At 36.8% G+C, this 21,817-nt stretch overlaps 1 protein-coding gene across 2 annotated transcripts in view; it reads left to right on the top strand.

Moving 5' to 3' along the window:
* The window catches only part of LOC306856180 (breakpoint cluster region protein-like), an 88,043-nt gene extending 66,472 nt beyond the window's left edge, over positions 1-21,571 (top strand). Inside the window, exons 9-23 of one of the 2 annotated variants that reach the window (XM_079395264.1) lie at positions 1,947-2,068; positions 2,393-2,558; positions 5,658-5,777; positions 6,660-6,735; positions 6,825-6,929; positions 7,367-7,441; positions 7,562-7,659; positions 8,096-8,227; positions 13,591-13,650; positions 14,815-14,924; positions 16,104-16,243; positions 16,349-16,483; positions 16,575-16,680; positions 18,749-18,911; positions 19,109-21,571. In XM_079395264.1, coding sequence (XP_079251390.1) covers positions 1,947-2,068; positions 2,393-2,558; positions 5,658-5,777; positions 6,660-6,735; positions 6,825-6,929; positions 7,367-7,441; positions 7,562-7,659; positions 8,096-8,227; positions 13,591-13,650; positions 14,815-14,924; positions 16,104-16,243; positions 16,349-16,483; positions 16,575-16,680; positions 18,749-18,911; positions 19,109-19,198 — 1,698 coding nt within the window. In that variant the 3' untranslated portion in view covers positions 19,199-21,571. Of the gene's footprint in view, positions 1-1,946; positions 2,069-2,392; positions 2,559-5,657; positions 5,778-6,659; positions 6,736-6,824; positions 6,930-7,366; positions 7,442-7,561; positions 7,660-8,095; positions 8,228-9,290; positions 9,491-13,590; positions 13,651-14,814; positions 14,925-16,103; positions 16,244-16,348; positions 16,484-16,574; positions 16,681-18,748; positions 18,912-19,108 lie in introns of those variants that run through there. The other variant, XM_079395265.1, reaches the window with a different exon arrangement.
* The last annotated feature ends 246 nt before the right edge of the window (positions 21,572-21,817 follow it).

Here is a 21,817-nt window from a genome sequence, read left to right as displayed (position 1 = left end):
AGCTCTCTGCTGTTATACCAACCCCTGGAGGGCTGAGTGAATTACCAGTGGGACAAGAATCATAAATATGTTCAGAGTGCCTCATCTTCTCTTTGATTAATAGCTTGTGGCAAAGTGAGATCTGCGAAAGTTCCTTCACTCACAGTTATGCCACTAGACACTATTGTTTTCTGTAAACATGTCACCCTCCCTTCTTTTTCTTCTTTTCTCCTATGAAGAGTTCAGCAAACAAGTTTTAGAGAACCTCTTTGGAAGTGGCATGTGCTTCCTGCATGATTCCCCTTTGAAACAAGACCAATATAATCTTGGTGGTGTGGGAGCATTTGGGAACATTGTGTTTCCCAGGATCCCATTTCAGTATTGCTGAGTGCGATCTTTTGAGCACAAACAGCTCTTTGAGTCTCTGCATTCCCTACTGGATTCATCTATCCCATTTTAAGACAGTAACCATCTACTTACGCAAGACCCCGCACATTAATTACTGCCAAAATGGCTGAGCTGAGGAGAAATAGGCACCGTTAACCGCTGATTGAACTGTTTGCACTGACTAAATGATGTAATTGCTCTTCTTGTTGGTAGAGATGTGGAAAGAGTCTCTTTTCTCTGCCACTGCACTTCTGAATGCAGAAAATGGAGCCATGTGGAATAAGAATCTAATTTTTGCCGGTGCCATAAGCTGAAATCAAGCCATTACACTTTGTTCTGGAAATGCAATGATGCACAACATGGCTGGCATGCTGGGAGTTTTGGAATGAGTATACGGTGACTCTTCCATCTCTTCTGTGTCCCCAGCTGCAGACAGCACATCACACACACACAATGCTGGGAAATTCACTCAAGCGTCCAGGGATACATTTTTGGGTGAGTCAACGGCAGTGATGTTGTTGCATCAAAAATGAGTTATCTTTGAATGTGGAGGTGAGTGGAGCCAGGTTAGAGCGTCTCATTGGACGAGATGCTTGTGATACCATCTTTTGTTTCCCCACTGCAGAGGTGACGTGTTGCTGTGGGAGCACTGATGCGTGACATGTGGCCGGGGGCTGTTATGCTTATATGTGTGTTTACACACATTAACCGTTGCTTAGGCTCATGGGACAATCACTTAGCATATGATCTGTGGACGGAGTTACCTGTTTCAAAATGTCCTCCCAATTTTCTCATTTCATAAACACAAAGAAGACTTGTCAACACCAGCTCACTGCTCTTTTCTGAGAGTTGATGTCATGTTTTTGGAAATAGAGTGGGACTGCCCCCTAGTGGCACTTCTCACCAAAACAAGTCAAAATTGTTCTGTTATATTTGAAATGTATACTTTTATTCAGCAAAAATTCAACTGAGCAAAAATGATTCTAGGTGATTCTAAATGATTCTAGGTTATTTTTTTTTAACCTTCTATTTATCAAAGAATAAATAAATAAATGTTTCTTAAGCAACAAATTAGCATATTAGCATGATTACTAGCTTTATTTTTTTCTATCGGTTTCTTTAAAAAAAAAAAAAAAGGTTTATTTTTTTCTATAGTCTATCTACTCGTTTTCTTAAAAAAATAAAATAAAATTGCTACCTGTACTGCATTAGGCTAACCAAGACTTGTCATAGCACTTGCTTGTTGTTGCTCTTTTGTTGGTTTTGATTGCTTCTATTGTCCTCATTTGTAAGTCGCTTTGGATAAAAGTGTCTGCTAAATGACTGAATGTAAATGTAATTTCTGAGGGATCATGTGAAACTGAAGACTGGAAAAGGCTGAAAAATTAGCTTTGCCATCACAGGAATGAATTACATTTTAAAACAAATTAAATTAGATAACAATTATTTTAAATTCTAATACCAACCCCAAACTTTTTCTTTTAAAGTTATGTGTGTGTGTTTGTGTGTGTGTGTGTAGAGAGAGAGAGATAAGATATGTCTGAAATGAAATTTGCCTGCATTGTTTTTGTGTATGACAGAACCGTCAGCTGTTGAAGGACAGCTTCATGGTGGAGCTTGTGGAAGGGGCTCGGAAACTACGCCATGTTTTTCTCTTCACTGATCTCTTGCTCTGTGCCAAACTGAAGAAGCAGATTGGAGGGTAAGGAAAATCTCTTTGTTTTCTCTCTCCCATCTTCTCCTTTCATGTCTGTCTTTCATTAATTCTGTCTGCTCTGTCATCTCACTCTCTTCCTATTTTTAAAAATGGACCACATCAACTCTCATTTACCATATAAGTATTGTTGAGTCAGATACACTTGTATTATTTTTACAACCTGAGCCTAATATCCTGGCTCTTTAGACGTGTGGGCCCAGTCTGCACCAACATCAGTGCTCTATAATCAGATTTCAGGATGTATTTTTGCCTGGATATTAAATTATTTCCCCCATCACCCCATTTCTCCCTTGTGCTGTCTGTCTGCAGGAAAAGCCAGCAGTATGACTCAAAGTGGTACATTCCTCTCTCGGACCTCACCTTCCAAACAGCAGAAGAGTCTGAGCCCCTGCCTATCCCACAAGCCCCTGAGGAGGAACTGGATGCCATCAAGATCAAAATCTCATCCCTGAGGAGTGAGATCCAGAGAGAGAGGGTACAGAATATTTTAGGCAACTTTTTACCCAAATTTTTGTGGTGATGATATAATTTGTAATAATTTATGAAATTTGAAAAACTGTGGGGAAAAAAGTGTTCTCAGACTTACAGACCTCACTGTGTATTAATAGTTTTATAAGTCACATATGTAAAAAAAAAGATTAAAATTTTAAATACTTGCTGTTTTTTTATATATATATATATATATATATATATATATATATATTAGTAGGCAACACAACTTTTTTCAACATTGATAACAATAAGAAATATTTCTAAAGCAGCAAATCAGCATATTATAATGATTTCAGAAGGATCCTGTGACACTGAAGACTGCCGTAATGATGCTAAAAATTCAGCTAAAAAAAAGAAATTGTAAAAATAAAAAATATATATATATATATATACAGTCATGGCCAAAAATGTCGGCACCCTTGGTAAATATGATCAAAGAAGGCTGTGAAAATTAATCTGCGTTGTTAATGCTTTTGATCTTTTATTTTATATGTAATGAATGTTTTTCTCAAACACACGATGGACACAATTATTGGCACCCCTAGAAATTCTTATGAGTAAAATATCTCTGAAGTATATTCCCATTCATATTCACTATTTTGAGCACTCCAGGGTGATTATGAACATGAAATTATCCAGCCATGGCTTCCTGTTTCACAGAAATATAAATAGGAGGGAAAACAAAGCCCAAATTCCCTAAATCATCCGTCACAATGAGAAAAACCAAATAATTAATTTCTGTTGTGCAGCAAAAGATAATTGAGCTTCACAAATTAGTGAAGTGGCTTTAAGAAAAGAGCTAGAGCAGTGAAAATTCCTATTTCCACCATCAGGGCAATAATTAAGAATTTTCAATCAACATAAAATATTGCGAAATTGCCTGGAAGAGGATGTGTGTCTATATCGTCCTAATGCACTGTGAGGAGGAGAGTTTGAGTGGCTAAAGACTCTCCATGGACCACAGCTGGAGAATTGCGGAAAATAGTTGAGTCTTGGGGTCAGAAAACATTTTAAAAAACGCTTTTATCCAAAGCTACTTTGCATTCAAGTTACAGTTTTTACATTTTATCAGCTCTTCGCTACCAGTAATGGAGGATGAAAGAATTGTTCCAGTTCTCGTTTCGGTGTACAAAGCTGAAGTGTGGTGCCATTTGGGCTTTTGCACGTCCCGTGTTGAAGAGCCTATGCGTGGGGTGCGGCGGGCGCTAGAGTCGCCGCGCAGCTGCAGCTTTCTCTCGCAATTCGGGGGCGTTTTGTGCAGTTGGGGCGGTGCTCGCGTTGCAGTCTCGGCGATTCCACGCGGAACATAAATACAAACTGAAAAACCTGTGAAATGCAAGTTGAAAAGTTCTGAGAAAGTTTAACATCTGTATTTATTTGATTGTTTTACAATTGTTTTGTTTTCTTTAGGAATCCTGCAAGCACTTTATTTTTCATTGATATTAAGCAGATGTCATTTTTTGTTCAGATCAAATGTTTGACATTGCATGTCACAATTGTAAACTTATACTGTGAACCTTTAAAGTAGAGTCTATAAATATATATTTTTATCTTTTTATAAAATACATTTTATACATAAATTTAACTAAAGAATCATGCAAGTACTTGAATATTTCCCCCTTTACTCGTACTGCACAAAAAGTGGTTCAATAATGTTGAATGTTATAGGGACAGTGTGTTCTGGTTAAACTATTTTTATTTTTTATTTTTTTGCTAAGGTTTGCATATGGGGGTGTGTTCTTAATGACAGCTTTCCTAAAAAATATATATCCTATTCCTAAAATAATAAATATCCCAATATATCGCCTTGCTTACAGTATCGCAATGTATCGCAATATATATCGTATCGCAACCCCTGTATCGTGATACGTATCGTATCGCCAGATTCTTGCCAATACACAGCCCTAACATGTTGTTTGGGAGGGTTTCAAGAAAAATTCTCCTCACTCATCCAAAAACAAACTCCAGCATATTCAGTTATCAGACACGACTGGAACTTCAAATGGGACTGGCTTCTATGGTCAGATGAAACTAAAAAATTAGCTTTTTAGCAGCAAGCATTCAAGATGGGTTTGGTGAACACAGGGATAAAAAGTACCCCATGTGTACAATGAAATATAATGCTGTATTTTTGATGTTGTGGTTCTATATTTCTGCTGGAGGTCCTTGTTCAGACACATGGCATCATGGATTCTATCAATTACGAACAGATACAAAATTAATAAGTGACTGACTCTGTTAGAAATCTTATAATGGGCCATGTTTGGATCTTCCAACCATACAATAATCCAAACACAAACCTCAAAAACAACACAAAAATGGGTCACTGAGCACAAAACCAAGCTTCTGCTATGGCCTTTCCAGTCCTCTGACCTGAACCCTGTAGAAAATTATTGAGATGAACTGAAGAGAAGAAGCACCAACATGGACCTGTGAATCTGAAGGGTCTGGAGTGATTCTGGATGAAGGAATGGTCTCTGATCTTGTCAGGCATTATAGGAGATCATTTAGAGCTGTTAAACTGGCAAATGGAGGTTTAAAAAAGTATTGAATAAAAGTTAATTGTGGCCAATGTGTATTAGAGATTTTTTGTTTTTTTTTATAATGATATTTCCTCCCATTTTAAATTCTTATTATCCAATGAAAGGTTAGATTTTTGTGAATTGTTTAATTAAAAGATCAAAAGGATTAACAAAGCTGATTAATTTTCACAGCCTTCTTTGATCATATTTACCAAGGGTGCCGATATTTTTGCCATGACTGTATGTATATATATACATATATATGTATATATATATATATAGTTAAAACTGTTATTTTAAATTGTAGTAATATTTCACAATATTATTGTTTTTACAGTTTTTGATCAAATACATTCAGCTTTGGTGAGCATGAGACTTTTAAATATGTTGAAAAAAATTTGAACAAAAAACCTTTGAAATAGTGTATTTTTGACTGTAAAAAGCTGTGTGTCAAAACCTTCTGACCTGGACATAATTGTTTGGATAACATACATGCATTCAGAAGTTCACGAGACAGCTCACTAGATTTTAAAATTACTTTTTGCTTCTTGCCTCAACAGAGGGCCAACAAAGGGTCAAAGGTCATGGAGAGGCTGAAAAAGAAGCTGTCGGAACAGGAATCACTACTGCTGCTGAACTCTCCTAACATGCCCCTCAGAGTGCACAATCGCAATGGAAAGGTAAGCGCTAGTGATTCACAGCCTTTCTGTCGTATCTGATATTCATCCTTACTGTGCGTTCACACCGCCGGCGTCGAGAGCGTCAAAATTCGCCCTGGCCGCCCTGACTGAGACGCTGTAGAAAAGATTTGTGGACGCGCTGACGCTCTGACGTAGATCGTATGCTCGTCTTGTATTTAAAGGAGCCGCAAAAGAAACAAGTAGGTTGAGCCAATGAAAAGCCATTTGTGTGGTGTGGATTTGTGTTCATGGTTAAGTGCTAGTCTAATTTCAACATTATAGGAGACATTTACTAGCCTTGGTCTTTAATTAACATTAATTTGTGTGCAGCCTACATTACAAACTGTCCAGATTGAAGTGTAGCCTTAATGTAATTGGTCAAATCGGTGTTGTTTTGAGCAAATAAATTGCATGCCCGCTGAAAAACAAACGTTGTAGCGGGAAAATGTACCCTATAATTTTTATTTATTTATCTCCCTGTACACAAACAGGGACACGTCAAATATTATCGGGAAACCCGCCACAGCAATAACTAATCTCTCTTCCATTTTGCATGGGAACTAATGTGGTCGGAACCAAAGTTTACAGAACTGCGTTCTCTGGAACCCTCTCAAGCGGAGGACTTCTACATTCCGATTGGTTGCCGCCCAACCGCGTCATAGCTCATTACCATAAAGTTGACCTGATTTCAACTCTCCTCGACGCTCTCACCGCCCAAGACTCGCCGCGCCGCTCTCGCCGGAGCTCGCCGCCGGCTCTCATTGAAAATGAATGACTTCCGGCCGCTTTGACGCTCTCGCCGCTGGCGGTGTGAACGCACAGTTACACTCCTCTTCAACATTCCTGCTCATGCTCACAGTCCATGTCGGTTATGCATTTCAGAGCTTCATGTTTCTGATCTCATCGGACTACGAGCGTGCTGAGTGGAAGGAAGTGATCCGAGAACAGCAAAAGAAATGTAAGTGGCATTGTCACAGAAATCGGCAGTAGATCAGGTGGTAGTGTTTTTTTGTTTTTTTTTCAACTGAATGCTTGCTTATTTTCCAGGCTTTAAGACCTTCAGCCTGACGTCCATGGAGCTTCAGATGCTTACCAATTCATGTGTCAAACTCCAGACGGTCCATCAATTACCCCTCACTGTCAATAAAGATGGTAAGAAAGTTACTTTACTTAATTTTCTTTTAGTCATTTAGCAGACGCTTTTATCCAAAGCGACTTACAAATAAGAAAAAGTAACTAAAAAATAAATAAAAATAAATAAAGTTGCACAGGTCTTACAGATAATATGAAATCAAAATTGTTTACAATCTTATCAGATTGTCCTGGATTTCTTGTGCTTCAGGTTAATCAAGATTAAATAGATATTTTTCCACATCTTAAAACAAAATTTTATTTTCAATAATGTCATGTCTTATTCATCTAATCAAATTACAGAAAAAATCTGGAGGATATTATTTTTATTTAATATAATTTTTTGAATGACGTTTTTTATTATTATTGTGATTCTGTTGTATTTTACTTCAATGTTTATTTTTTTTAATTCTAGACATGTTTTGAACAGTTTTCTCTACTTTTTTCTCTACTTACAGAGGATGAATCTACTGGACTGTACGGATTCTTGAATGTAATTGTCCATTCTGCCTCTGGACTTAAACAGAGCTTAAGTATGTGCCTCTTTCCTTCTTCCTCTCTGTGGAAGGTCATGTACACATTTGCTTAGCCTGTCCTAAAACCCTGTAAAGAGCCAGTATCTTACAGATTCTCTTACCGCTTCCTCTCTTTAGATCTGTATTGCACATTAGAGGTGGACTCCTTCAGCATCTTTGTGAATAAAGCCAAAACAAGAGTGTACAGATACACCACAGAACCCAAGTGGAATGAGGTAATCACACGTGCCCGTCCCTGTCTATACACCATCAATACCAAAAGACCTGCCTGCTTAAATGCTCTTGAGGCATTAAATCTTAATTAAGATCAGCAGAAGCGAGGCCATGTGGAATATGAAGACCTTCTGGACAAATTATATTACATTTTAATCAAGAGCAATTACCATCCCCAAAAGTAAAGGGGAGGAAATGAGGCATGGAAGGTGCTAAGTCTGATCAAAAGTACCCTTAGACTTTTTTGTGAAACAAATTCAGAAGTTTTTTTGAGCAGTCTCTGTGTTTTTTATTATTAATAAAAATGCTGTTGGTATTATTATTCTTTTTATTTATTTATTTACTTTAAATTATTTTCCCAAAAAGATGTTCTCTGTATGTGTATTTGTTGTATATATTCTGGGTAATGTTGTTTCTTTTGTATTGTTTCTGCCTCAGGAGTTTGAGATCGAGCTGGAGGGCTCCCAGACATTACGTCTACTGTGTTACGAGAAGAGCTACAATAAAGCGAAGATGAACAAGGAGGATGGAGAAAGCACGGATAGAATTATGGGCAAAGGAAAACTCTCGGTATGATCTTCACTGCATAAACACTGGAAGAAATTTGGTTGATAGCAGTGTTATTTTGGTATTACTATTAATATTCTGAAATAGCTTTTTTGTAGTTCATTGTAATTTTTGTTTAGGTTTTATGAATTTAATGTGCTTTTGTCACCTTTATTAATTTTTCTTATATTTCTGTTTAGATTTATTTTAGTTTTAGTAACTATGGTACTTCAACTTAAAGCTGCAGTCCGTAACTTGATCCAAAATCAATATTTGAGCAAGTATATAACCAGCCAGTGTTCAAAACTATCGTCTTACTTTAGTTAGCTTATAATAATGTTTTCTAATTTGAGTTTTCACGGGAGATTAAAGCATGGCACTGCGTTATTACATCACGTCTGTAAACATAATACACACTATACTCGTAGTCACGCAATGCTGATGTTGTTAACATTAATAATTTGAGAATAAAGTGTAAGGTTATTACATATAATATTAACCTCCACCAATAAAAAATGTAGGGGTTTTATTACATTAATATTAATATAGTTTAATTTAGCTCAAAGGGAATCATTTATGATTTTATAGGGATTTGAACAGAATCAGTGTTACGGCGATTCACTGAACATGACAAATGACAAACTCTGTACTGGATATTAAAATCCAAAATATAGTGAAAACACTATTAAATAGCACAGTAACGAAATCGACAGATTAAGGCATTAACTTGTGAGCAGAAAACACAAGATACTTCTCTTTTAAAATATAAATAAGATTTTATTTATATAAACCTAAGACATAAACTAATCTAACAAATGAACACAAGCATTCACACATTCACACGTTGCAGAAAGAGAGAGAGTGAGGAAAGGATGAGTTTAAGAGAATGGAAATGTGAAATCCCAAGTTCACAGCAATATGTGCTATTGCATAGACCTGAACAACCATCAATCACTTATTTAACCCTCGCTTTGAGTTTCTCAATGAGGCTAAAATTTATATTAAATACACCAATTAGAACCTGTTAGAATCTGGAGGTGTGTGTTGCTTGCTTCGCCTGTGTAACGGGGTTGTGTCCTCGTTGCAGACAGGGGGGTTCCCCGAAGTGTCTGATTGGCTGGAAGTTCAGTAGTCTTTGAAGTGACGTCTTTGGGCGTTGGCTTGCTGGACGTTTGAAGAAGTGCAGTACTTGAAGCTGGATTTTGTATCAAACTTACATTAACACACGAAACTCCACGGAAAGAAAATAAACTAACGTAAAATAATAAAATAAAATGATGTAACGAGACTAAGTTGTTTTCCTTCTCATTATGGCACATGAGGCCTTAGCATGCTCAAAGAGCAGCACGCACGCGGTGAGAGGGACGAGAGTTGGAGAGAGTAAAAGGCAAGAGAGAGGGAGGAGAAAGCGGACAAGAGTTTTAAACTCGCTTCTGGACCGTCCCATCTTGACAAAGAACTGATTGGAAGAAACATTCACATCATGGATTTTCGAGCTCATACATACTAAATATGCAATACTTATCTTTAAGGCTCGAGCCATTCAATACTTATTAAAAGCAAGACATATTGAGTTATTAAAACAAGGATATTAAAATCATATGTGGGGTTCTGCATAAAAATGTCCTTTTAGGATGATTTTATGTGCATATGAAAAATAAAGTATTTGTATAGTTCTAAGGAGAACGAAGGAATGTTGGTTTGGACGGTCTTTTATGTGTGGAGACACGCCCGAAAGAGTCTGTAGCTAATGAATTTCTATCACAGGTTTACATGTGAACATTAGTCTTGATTACTTGCAACCAATTTGACAGTCTCCTTCTTGAATTGGAATTATCAATAAGTGTTTCTTTTTTCCTCAGTGTTGCAAGTTGTTTGGTGAAAGAGAGCTTGCTAGTTGGGGTTGCTTGCTTCCGACTAGATTTATGACGTCCTGTTCCTTAAGGCCTCTCTGCATTCCAGCTCCTCAGGTTTCAATGTTCCAATGCATCTTAAAAAATTGTCTGATTCAATCTATGATATCCTACAAAAGTATAAAAATAATAATAATTTGCACGGTTTAATGTGATATGAGCTAACCGATCTTTAGATTAAATCACCATTGGTAGCGCGATTTATGGTAATGTTTTTTTCCTCAGTTGGTCAGAACAACTGTTACTTGTTACTTGTTCAGATGACAATATATGGTGAAAATTCTTATTTGTGTCATATATTCCAAGACGTAGGCTAGAATCTGTGATTGCGAAGTACAGTAAACATTAGGGGTTTACTGTACTTTTCCATGCATTTTTAGACTCTTTGAACAGGGAAATCTATTTAGAGCACCTTATGCCAGATATCAATTCAAAATCGCATGGGGAAGGATCGCGATATATTGCCATATCGTTTTATTGTCCCACCCCTAGTAAACATCCACACCGGTGCGTGACTGACTGCCACACATACTCCTAAAAACATTAGATTCATCCGCTCTGGAGCCGTGCCGACAACCCCATGCACGGAAGATAATTCCGCAAAAAGCTGCAATTCCAGGTTTTCAAACAAAGATGGCGACAAAGAGGCAAAACTTACGGACTGCAGCTTTAAATATTAATTTTAATAAAGTCAGCATTTTTAATTTTCATTCAAGTTTTCTCATCTAGTATTTATATTTTATTTCAGCCTTAGTGCAATTAGTGAATTTTTTAAATAGTTTTAGTTTTAGTTAACAATAACGACATTGGTTGTTACCGTGTTGACTTGACTTTAAATTAGGCTATTTATACCAGACTTACTAATGGTTCACACAACCCACTTACTAGTCGTTTTTACAAATCCTTACAGGTTAACAGGCTGTGAGCATAAATTTGCTTGGCTCTCATGTGAGCTATTGTCATAGCTCATGGGAGAAGTGTCATTCTCCATCTGGGCCCTCAGTGAGTCCGGTCAAAGGTATATCTGCTCTTATGAGACACAAGGTCCCAGATGGGGACTGGCCTTTATACTCCAGACATTTAATCTGCTTTTTAATAGGTAGGGTGTTATTCACTCTGCCCTGGCTTTTTAGGCATCAAATCATCCATAATTCATGTGTCCTGTCTGAAAATGTCACACTCAAAACAACGTCAGATCAACTGACCTATCAGTCCCCTCCCCAGAGAGATTTGTGGGGTCATACAAACAGAGCAAAATTCTCTTGCCTTACAAATGATTGCTTGTAAAGTCTAGGTTTGGATGCTTTTGGTTTCAAAGCGTCGGTTGGTGTATCATGGGGGAAGGGGGAGGGATTAGGGGGCTGTGATATGATCCCTCTGTTGCCCCCCATCAGCCAGCTGTGACTTTGGGAAACTCTGCTGTAGTCCCCAAGTCATAAAATGCGTTTTTGTGGGGATCATTTTTCTTTTGTGTATTTAAGTAATGTGGTTTTTGTAAAATCAAAGAATTTTCTTCTTAAACATTATGATGATTTATTGCTTTGCTGTTTGGTTTTTAGTTCTTATACCCAAGAGCACTTTGCAGTGGTCTGCCAACAAATAAACGTTGAAAATAAAGCTGGACTGCTCTATAGATTTGTGCCATTGGAAATATAATAGGTAGATTTAAAGACATAAAATGAAATTTCAGTTTTATTTTCAATTAATTTCAATTAAGCTAATTTCGTTTTTTAGTTTTCATTTTAAACTGTTGTTTTTAATTTATTAGTTAATTTAGTTTTATATTTTCATTTTAGAATTTTAGAGCTCGAAATGTGTTAACTAATATTATTTAAATGTGTTAAACGCTGTTACGTTTCTTATAGGTGTTATGTAGTTTATCACTACATGATAAACGCTACATTTTTTCATGTTTAATGTTTATAATTTATTAAATTCAGGGTCTAAAACTAAAATTAAGCTATTTTTAAATCATGAAAAATGTATAACTAATTAATCTATATTTCTTTTTTTATGATAACAATAGTGCATGGCAGCAGAATAAAGAGATGCTCTGATTGGTGCACTGGGCGTTAGTGGCTGTAGATGGGTGCATGGGTTGGGGCAGGGCAGCTTACTCAGACTGAGGTAAGTCAAGGGATCATCTATTATGAGCTTGAGGTGCGGAAAGAGAAAGTCATGCAGATTTACAAAAGGAAACAGTGTCGAGACTGTAAAGAAGGAAATAAGAGCAAAATAGATATTTAAGTGGACATCAACAGATTTTGGCATTCTTGGAAAATCTGGATGAATCGTCAGTGTCAGCATTTGCAGTGCACAGAGTAATTGGATCTCTGTAGCTTGCACCGGACCAAAGATTTATTATTGTTATAAGAGCTACTTAAACACTTCATCTGATAAGGAAGACCCTCTGAATTATTTGAATGAAGACATCTGGAGCAGCCATGGATCTTTTAAGAACACTATATAACCCTAAGGATCTACAAGATCCATATCACACCACATCCTAAGGGATTTCCAATTCCAGGCAAAGATCTCTGCTCAGGTTCTGCACAGTCATATGCTGTACAGGAAGGAGATGAGTGAAGATGATGTGGCAGGACTGGAAGAGGAGAGCAGGAGCTGCTCTCCACCCGTCGAGGACTGTGATGTGGGGCTGGTGGAGGCTGTGGCCGTAGACATGTCCACACAAACTGCTCCGGCAGGCAAAGCAACAAGGTTATGGGGCTGTGTACAAAATGTTTTGCACAGAAGAAATGTAAATTAAGGGAAAAAATGGTTGTGTTTGGATAACTGGTTCAGTAGTGACAGCAGTGTATTGCAGTGTGACATGCAATTTCTCTTTATCTATATTTATATAAAATATTTATATATTATAACTATTATTTATAATGCTTGCCACTCATGTCAGTATTCTACTTCATGTTGAGATGTTGCATATAAAAATATATGGTAATAATAATATAGGTTAATTAAATATTGAATTTGTGTGTGTGTGTGGATGGGTTTTCCTATCCCAGTGGAGCTCTAATGACCTAAGCTGGCATTGGTGTGCGGTCAAAGCCCCAGTTCTCACTCTTTCTCTCTCCCTGCCCCATTGAAACACAGGTTGTAATAACTGAGATGATAAGATTAGATAGCAGTGCAGGATCAGGCCTTACACGTGACCATATGGAGATTAGGCTAGGATAAGGGAAAGGAACACGCTGAACTTGGCCCACTCCAGATGGCCTGACTATGCTTAGAGGGGTCAGAGGAATTGGCTGGTGATGTGCAAAACTGCTGTATAAGGAGAAGTGGCAGTATGATAAATGTTCACATCACTTCAAGCCCTTCATAACATCTGTGGTGTTTATAACGGATGTGTGGCCAATCCAAAAGCCCTCTAGATCTTAGAAAAAACAAATGTTCTGTGTCTGTGTTGGAAATCGCTTTGTATTTTATGGTTCTTTTTCTGTTTTATTTTTTATCCAGTTGGATCCTCAGATGCTCCAGGGTAAAGACTGGCAGAGAACAGTCATCCCTATGAATGGGGTAAGTGTATTCACATCTGTTCCTCTTCTGTAATCCTACCATCTAACACTCTAATTCAGGGGTTCTCAACACTGGTCCTGGAGGAGTGTTAATTTCGTTGACGAAGACGACGCCGAAAAATATTCGTCGACGAACCTTTTTTCTGTGACTAAGACGAGACGTTGACGAGCTAAAACTAATATTTCATGATAAAAACTATGACGAAATTTATGCGCGTCTTTGTTAACAAGACGAGACGGGACTAAAATGTTATTTGAGGACTACCGGACATTCAAAATACATCCTATAGGCTAAGTTAACTGTCTTGTCTTTCAAAATGTGCGTCTCTGTCATTGGATAAGGTGCGTTTGCATATCTAGTCTCAGTATGGCAGCCGCGGTGGATGGATAGGCTACCAAAACGCGAACTATAGCGATCTGAAACAATGGCCTCAGTAACCGAAGGGTTAGGGAGTGGGTGACCAGATGTCCCGTTTTTCCCGGGAGTCACAATTCATTGTCGATTAACTTAAAGTTAGTGAAGGTGCCATAGGCGGAAACGCGCTGATAGAAGTGCTCTCTCTCGTGCATGCTCCACTTCTTCAGTTCTCATACAGCGCGCGATTAGTTCTCAGCGCTCAAATACACACACAGCAGTCCAAATGTCTCTCATTTTTCCAAATTCAACACTTGATTCAAATTTCTCACAACTAAGCTTAATTGATTTGGTCTAAAGAGAGAAGAATTAATGACTATTTTTGTTTGAATACTACATATAAAATAGCTACCAAAATAAATGTTGGTAACTGCAGTTTGACTAAAAGTAATGACTAAAAGTTGACAAAAATGCAATGACTTTTCGTCGACTAAAACTAGACTAAAACTATGATAGACTCAAATGACTAAAAGGTGACTAAGACTAGTAAGCATTTTCGTCTCAAGATAAAGACTAAAACTAAATCAAAAATGCCTGCCAAAATTAACACTGTCCTGGAGGGCCACTGTCCTGCAGAGTTTTGCTCCAACCTTGATCAAACTCGCTTGCCTGTAGCTTACTAGTAATCCTGAACAGCTTAATTAGCTGGTTCAAGTGTGTTTGATTAGGGTTGGAGTTAAAATTTGCAGGACAGTGGCCCTCGAGGACCAGGGTTGAGAAAGCCTGCTCTAATTACAAATTTTTCTGAAGATTGAGGTGAAGATATCCATGAAGTTCACCAGCCGGGATTTCAGCCTGAAGAGAATGCCCTCACGGAAGCCCATGGGTGTGTTTGGAGTAAACATCTCCACAGTGACAAAGTGAGTCAGCATACATTTTTTATGAGGATAGACGTACCCAGAAAATTATTTGGTCTTTTTTACAAAAAAGACATGCATTTTGATGCTGTAAGTTACCGTGCTTTTTCAGGCATTCATTGCATCAAAGAAAATTTGAATATTCAGTATAGAAAATTATAGACTTCATAGATTTCTGCCCTTTCTGTGCAGTGTTTGTGGTTGGATTTGATTGACAGTAATGAGGATTGCCTGTAATGAGCTTCCTAATGGGTTTAAGGGCAGAAACAATTAATGCTATAAAGACAACATGACAACACCAGTACAGATGCTCAGACACAAACATGTGCATCAAAGGTCTCTACATTAGCAGGACCTACCGCTGATTAATGGAAATGTAAAGGCATTATTCTGCGTAATCTCGTTTTCATACAATGAAAATGTACAGTGAACACAGACTGTCAATTTCGAAAAGCACACAGAACCGTGTCTGAAGCTGCATGATAGCTTTATTTGAGAAACAGACAGTTAAACAAATTTAAGACATAATTTTCTAATCTTATTTGCATATACAATATTGTTAATAAAAAAAATAAAAAAAAAACTATTATTCAAGAAAAATGCATTATATTATTAAAAAATGACAGAAAAGAGATTTGTTAGAAAAGTTTTCTGTTTCAAATAAATGCTGTTCTTTTGTATGCATCTTGGTTTCCACAAAAATATTAAGCAGCACAACTTTGTTCAACATTGATAAATCTAAGAAATGTTTCTTGAGCACCTAATCAGCATATTAGAATGATTTCTGAAGGATCATGTGACACTGAAGGCTGGAGTAATGGCTGCTGAAAATGCAGTTTTGCCATAACAGGAATAAACAACATTATATATTTATATAAAAATATATATATATTACCATATTACTGTTTTTACTGTGTTTTTCATCAAATAAATGCAGCCTTGGTGAGCATAATGGTAGCGTTATGTATTTAACAGTAACACATCTAATATTTTTAATAGTAATAGTATGGTATGGTAAATAGTAATGGTAGCTTTAAGATCAAAATTAAATGCTTAAAATGATAAATTTAAAATTTTTTGTTTGTATATCCTATTTTTGCTGAATATAAGTTAAAAAAGCCATTACTTGTTCATTAACTCAAATTACTGATTTCATGATGCTGGTATTATTTCTTGTCTCAGACGGGAACGCTCTAAAGTGCCCTACATCGTCAGACAGTGTCTAGAGGAAATTGAGAGAAGAGGAATGGAGGAAGTGGGCATCTACCGTGTCTCAGGAGTGGCCACTGACATCCAGGCACTGAAGACTGCCTTTGACACCAGTGAGTGTCCATCAAACTTGTGTTTTTTTACATAGAGTTATGTCAGACACATCCAGTCAGCCAGTTTAGTTGCTGATCTCTCTCTTTGTCTCTTCTCTGTAACAGATAATAAAGACGTGTCAGTAATGATGAGTGAGATGGATGTGAACGCCATTGCTGGAACGCTCAAGCTGTACTTTAGGGAGCTTCCTGAACCCCTGTTCACTGACGAACTCTACCCTAACTTTGCAGGAGGCATTGGTGCGTTAATTGTTTTTACTTGGAAAACACATTGCTTAGTATTGAGCAGGCTTGGCTTTGTGAAGGTATAACTATGTGATTATGTCCTCAGCTCTTTCAGACAGCGTAGCTAAGGAGAGCTGTATGCTGAACCTCCTGCTGTCTCTACCAGAGCCCAACCTGGTCACCTTCCTCTTCCTGCTGGATCATCTCAAGAGGTAGACAAGATTCCGATGACTTTGACAGTGTTCTAAGAGGCTTACCAATAAGAAAGATATATTTCTGGGTCAAAAATGACTGATGTATAATAGAGAATATTATAGATAGATCAGTGGTCAAATACATTGTTTCTAGAACATTCATTTGAAGAAATCAAGGGTTAAAGATAAGGTTAGGGTTAAGGCCAGGGCTCGACAGTGCGAGCATTTCACTCGCATTTGCGACTAAAAATAGATGTGTGCGAACTGGAAAATGTATTTAGGAGCACAAGTGCGAATACAAAACAAAATACAAAACAGCCTAACTTATACAGTAGCCTATAACAAATGTATTAATTTATTCTGTTTATTTATGGAAAAATTGCGATGCAGCCTCATATGATTACTTTAGAACTTTAAAAAGGCAACGGTTTAATTTAAATGAGCACAGATGAGAAGAAAAGCGGAGCGAGTTAAAGTGAAGACGCGCTGAATGACGCACATTCGCCACTAGAGGGCGCTGCCGCTGCCGTTACCCCGGTAACCCAGTAAACAAATCAGCTGCGCTACTTTCCTAAAACTGTGTAAATAATGTTTCACACTCACAGTCATTTAGATATTTATATTCGCTTTAGTCTTCACAATAGCATCAAATAATTCTTACTTAAAGACTTAATGAGCTATTTATTTTCAAACATTGTTTCTAACCTAAAACATGGCCCATCCACTGATCTATAATAGAGAACAGTGGGCCTATCTATATATCAACGACTGATTCGTTATTATTGTTCAGTAACACAAGCTCCATTAGTTAACATGAAAAAAACAATGACTGCATTTATTAATAATGCTATCTTAATTTCAACTTTTAATAATACATTATAAAATCAAAAGTTGTCTTAATATAATTCAGTGGCGCTAACATTAACTAACATAGTTGTATTTTTTATTAATCAACATTAACAAAGAATATTAACTACTGCAACAATTAGTTATTGCACATTTTTAGTTAATGTTAACCTGCTTTAACTAATGTTAACAAATGGACCTTACTTATATTGTTCTTTCGTTCATTTGAACAATCTTTTGCACTCTAATCTTGAAACACTTGTTTACTTTATATTTTTATGTTTTTTTTATAAAAGTCTTTTAGTAAATTATCTTCAATAAAGTTATTTAACCTGTTAGGAGGACAACACTTTTTTTCACTTAGAAATTATATATTGTGATTTAAAAACAAAAACATATACCGTGACAAAAGCTTCAATGATTATTGTGAAAATGTTATACCGACACAGTTTAATAGGATTATAACTAATTACATAATTAGCCTATTAAATAGTGTCTGAAGTCAAATTATTTAAAAACCTTGTGTACTTTCTGTATTCTGATAAATTAAATAATTGTGCTTGTAAATGTCTCTTTGTATCCCCTTATTAAGCTAAAACACCTAATTTGAAAAATTTGCATTGCGCCCCTAAATTTTTTTAATGCGCTCCTAAATGTTTTGACTTAGGAGCACATGTGCTCCTTGGGGAAAAGGTAAGCGTCAAGCCCTGGTTAAGGCTATGATTGGCTGATAGAAACGTTCCTGAAACATGGTCTAATCACATGGTGCTTCACTATGTGTTGCTGGCATCATGATCAAAAAGTTTTGTTGTGTGAATCTTACCATCAACACATTTCAGTTTTCACCCCCATTTCAAGAAAAAACAGACTACAGTATATTATAAGAAAATATAGCTTTCATTAAGAAATATTAAGCTTAGTAAAAACATTATCCCTCAAATTCTCGATTTAAAAAAAACAAAAAACATTCTCATTTCTGTATAACATCCTGTCTGGGCACATTTATTTTTTTATTTTTTCATTCACTACAAGAAGTGCCACCAAATTGTAAAAATATATATATATTTAAATAATATAGTAATCAATTATTATTATTATTATTTAAAAAAAAAATTTAATTAGAGGGAGAGAAATTTAAGTAATTGCAATTATTGTAGTTATTTTACGTTTTGTAATAGCAAACTGGATGCGTTCATAAACTTATCATGATTGTTTACCTGCTCTTTCTTTTTGTTTCTAGGATTGCAGAAAAGGAGAGTGTAAACAAGATGTCTCTTCACAATCTGGCCACCGTGTTTGGCCCAACCCTGCTACGACCTGCTGAGAAGGACAGCAAAATCCCCACTAACCCCACGCAGCCTATCACGATGGGGGACAGCTGGTCACTGGAAGTCATGTCACAGGTACACGATAAAACCACAATTAACTGACTATTTACAATTTAAGGATTGTGGACATGATACCAAGCACTAATGAAAACCATTTAAATGTGTCTGTGTTTGTACAAACAATGGAAAACACATGTACAGTAATGCACTTATGTTTTATCCATTACTCGTCTGCTGATAGGTGCATAATTCTGTCTCCTTTACTTCTGTAGGTGCAAGTTTTGCTGTATTTCCTTCAGCTGGAGACCATCCCGACGCCAGACAGTAAGAGACAGAGTATCCTGTTTTCCACAGAGGTCTAAAGGAATCCTTATTCCCATTGTAAGTCTCAAACCGGTGGGAGAGGGATCAAGCGAGCATGTCCACCCACTGGGTATAACGGACACTGGAATGCACAAGAGCAACTCCTCCTGGGCAAAAGCAGGAGTGCTTCGCCTTTCACTCATTTTCTAGCTGTCGCCACTAGGGGGGCGCTATTAAACGTTAAAGAACTGGACTTGCTCGGAGCACATCTTGGATATTACTGAACCCTCTGTCTATTTTTCTCTGAACATCAGTGTCAGTTCAGCACCTTCGCTCTTCATTTTGTGACTCGGATCCCTGAGCATGCTCTTGCGTCCTGTGCGTGGGCCTCTACTAGTCATTCATGTCAGCAGGTGACAGTGAATTCTGTCTCTTCTGGCTTTTTTTTTGTTTGTCTTCATTTCGCCTGTCCCCACTGGTCACTGATGCTCTTTCTGTGCTGCTACAATTCAGTATCCAGCTCCAAACCATTCCAGATTACGATAGATAATTACATGGCAGTTCAACGTAGTTCTTATTGCAGACTCTTAAAAGTCAAATGAATAGCTTCTGTTAGTGTATGTCAATCATTACAAGAGCTTAATTTAGTAGGATTTCTGTGTAGAAGATGGTGTTTGGTTCAGTTATTGTCAGTGTTGGTGTGATTCCAAGTTAAGAAAACATGGAGAAACAAACATAAAAATGCTAAAATATCACGCTATTATTTAATTTTCCTCTTTTTTGGCCCATACCTCTCTATCAAGCAATATTTAAGCATTCATGTGTGTGATACATGATACATGTTTCATTATGCTTTCGTAGTTGAGACAAAAGGGTCAATATATTTTAGTTTTTTCAGATTTTTTATGTAATACATATAGAAGAATTATTATTTATTTGGGGACAGATATCAACATTAGTGTCTTTTCAAAGTACGTCTACGTCTATCGCTAACTTATCCGTGTTATGAAGTACTGTAGATTCCTTACATATCCTCTTAAGTCTTTTTGAATCCATGAAAATGCTCAGAGGATAGCACACAACATTAGAGTTTCCCCTGCCGTATATCTAGTGTTGAGAGATGACCAAGAGGTCTTTCACATCCGCTTTCTCTCTAGCTTCACAGCACACTGTGTTTTATCTCTTGCTGAGAACCATACAGCAGTGCCTCTCTGTCTCATCGTAAGACATTAAGGTTACAAAACAACGCTGTATATAGCACAATCTGTTATCCTTGTTTAATGAAGGGAGGGTTAATAATGGATGCAGTACAGGAACAGAACAGGTATTCTGTCTTTATAGCAATTCTGTTAATTATATCAGTAAAAATGAATGCTCTTAAGTTTATTAGTTCAGTTAACAGTGCTTTAGTTACTTTATTTAACATGCAGGCATGTTTTTTTATTTAAAAGTGTTTTTTTATGTTTATTTTGTCTAGTTTTTTTGTGTTGTGCGTTTGAGTTGTAACATTAAACCAAATTCTGGCTACTGTAGAAGAGTTTTTGAAGACTTTATCATGCATACAAAAAAGGGTGCAGCAATTGAAAAGGATTTTGTGTTAATCCACCATCTGAAGTCTTGTTTTTTCGTTAACGTGTGCAGTAAAGAGACTTTTCATCTTGCCTGTCCTCTTTCTTGATTGTCGGCACTAAATTTCCTGTATCTTGCACCTGTCAGAACTGAAGTCAGCATCACATGTGGGTTTCTTCCCGCTTCTTTATTTGTAATATGAAACTCTTGAAATAAATCAAACTGTGATCTATTGCTATCAGAAGGCATTAGGTGATTCAAAGCATTCCCGTTGTGTTAATTGCTTATTTAGTGTGCTTTTAATAGATTGTTGAATGTTACTGGGTTAGGAATATTGGACATATGCTCCAGTTCAATGGGAGTGATACAGCGCATGCTGTTTGAGGAGCGATTTCTTTGCACTGCACATAGTTTAAAGACTAATGTGATGAAATTTCTTATAAACGTAATGAGAATGTATCGCACACAGTGAGAAACATCCACAAACAAATTCATGAAAACTTCCATTATGACATTATAACCTCCAGATTTATTTGTTTTCACAAAGTAAACAGTTTTGAATTGATTGGTCGTGAAAGCACTGCAAGGGTCCATCTGTGTCATCCATTATAATGTTCTGGTGATTTATGTTGAAACCTTGCCTTTAAACACAAGAAGACTTGCTGGACAGCCACTTGGATAGGCTGTGGATGCCCTCCCCTTTTCCTCTTAAGGTTTTTGTCACTATTTATTCTTGCTAATATCTTAATGTTCTGGTTATAGGACTGTACAAATAGATAATGAATTCTGCAGACTGAAACGTTTGGAAGGCATTTGCGGCCTATGTTTATACACAAAATGTTGAATAAAACCTCCTGTATATGAATACCTGCTGTTTCATGGTGTTTTTTTCTAAAACTATTTAATTGTATTACACAGTGAGAAAAATAGTTGACATTCTGGATACTACAGTGGTTTGATTTAAATTGTTCATTTAGTCGTTCATTGATTTTATTGTGTATGTTTATTGAAGAACAAGTTTTGAAACGCTGTATTGCACAATTGTAATGTATCTATGTGTCCACATGGGGGCACCACGGCCTTTCTCCACGTTGTTCATTTATTTTATT

The sequence above is a fragment of the Barbus barbus genome, assembly GCF_936440315.1.
Source record: "Barbus barbus genome assembly, chromosome: 36".
In the NCBI taxonomy this organism is placed as follows: Eukaryota; Metazoa; Chordata; class Actinopteri; order Cypriniformes; family Cyprinidae; genus Barbus; species Barbus barbus.
This window is presented reverse-complemented; position numbering and strand designations above follow the sequence as displayed.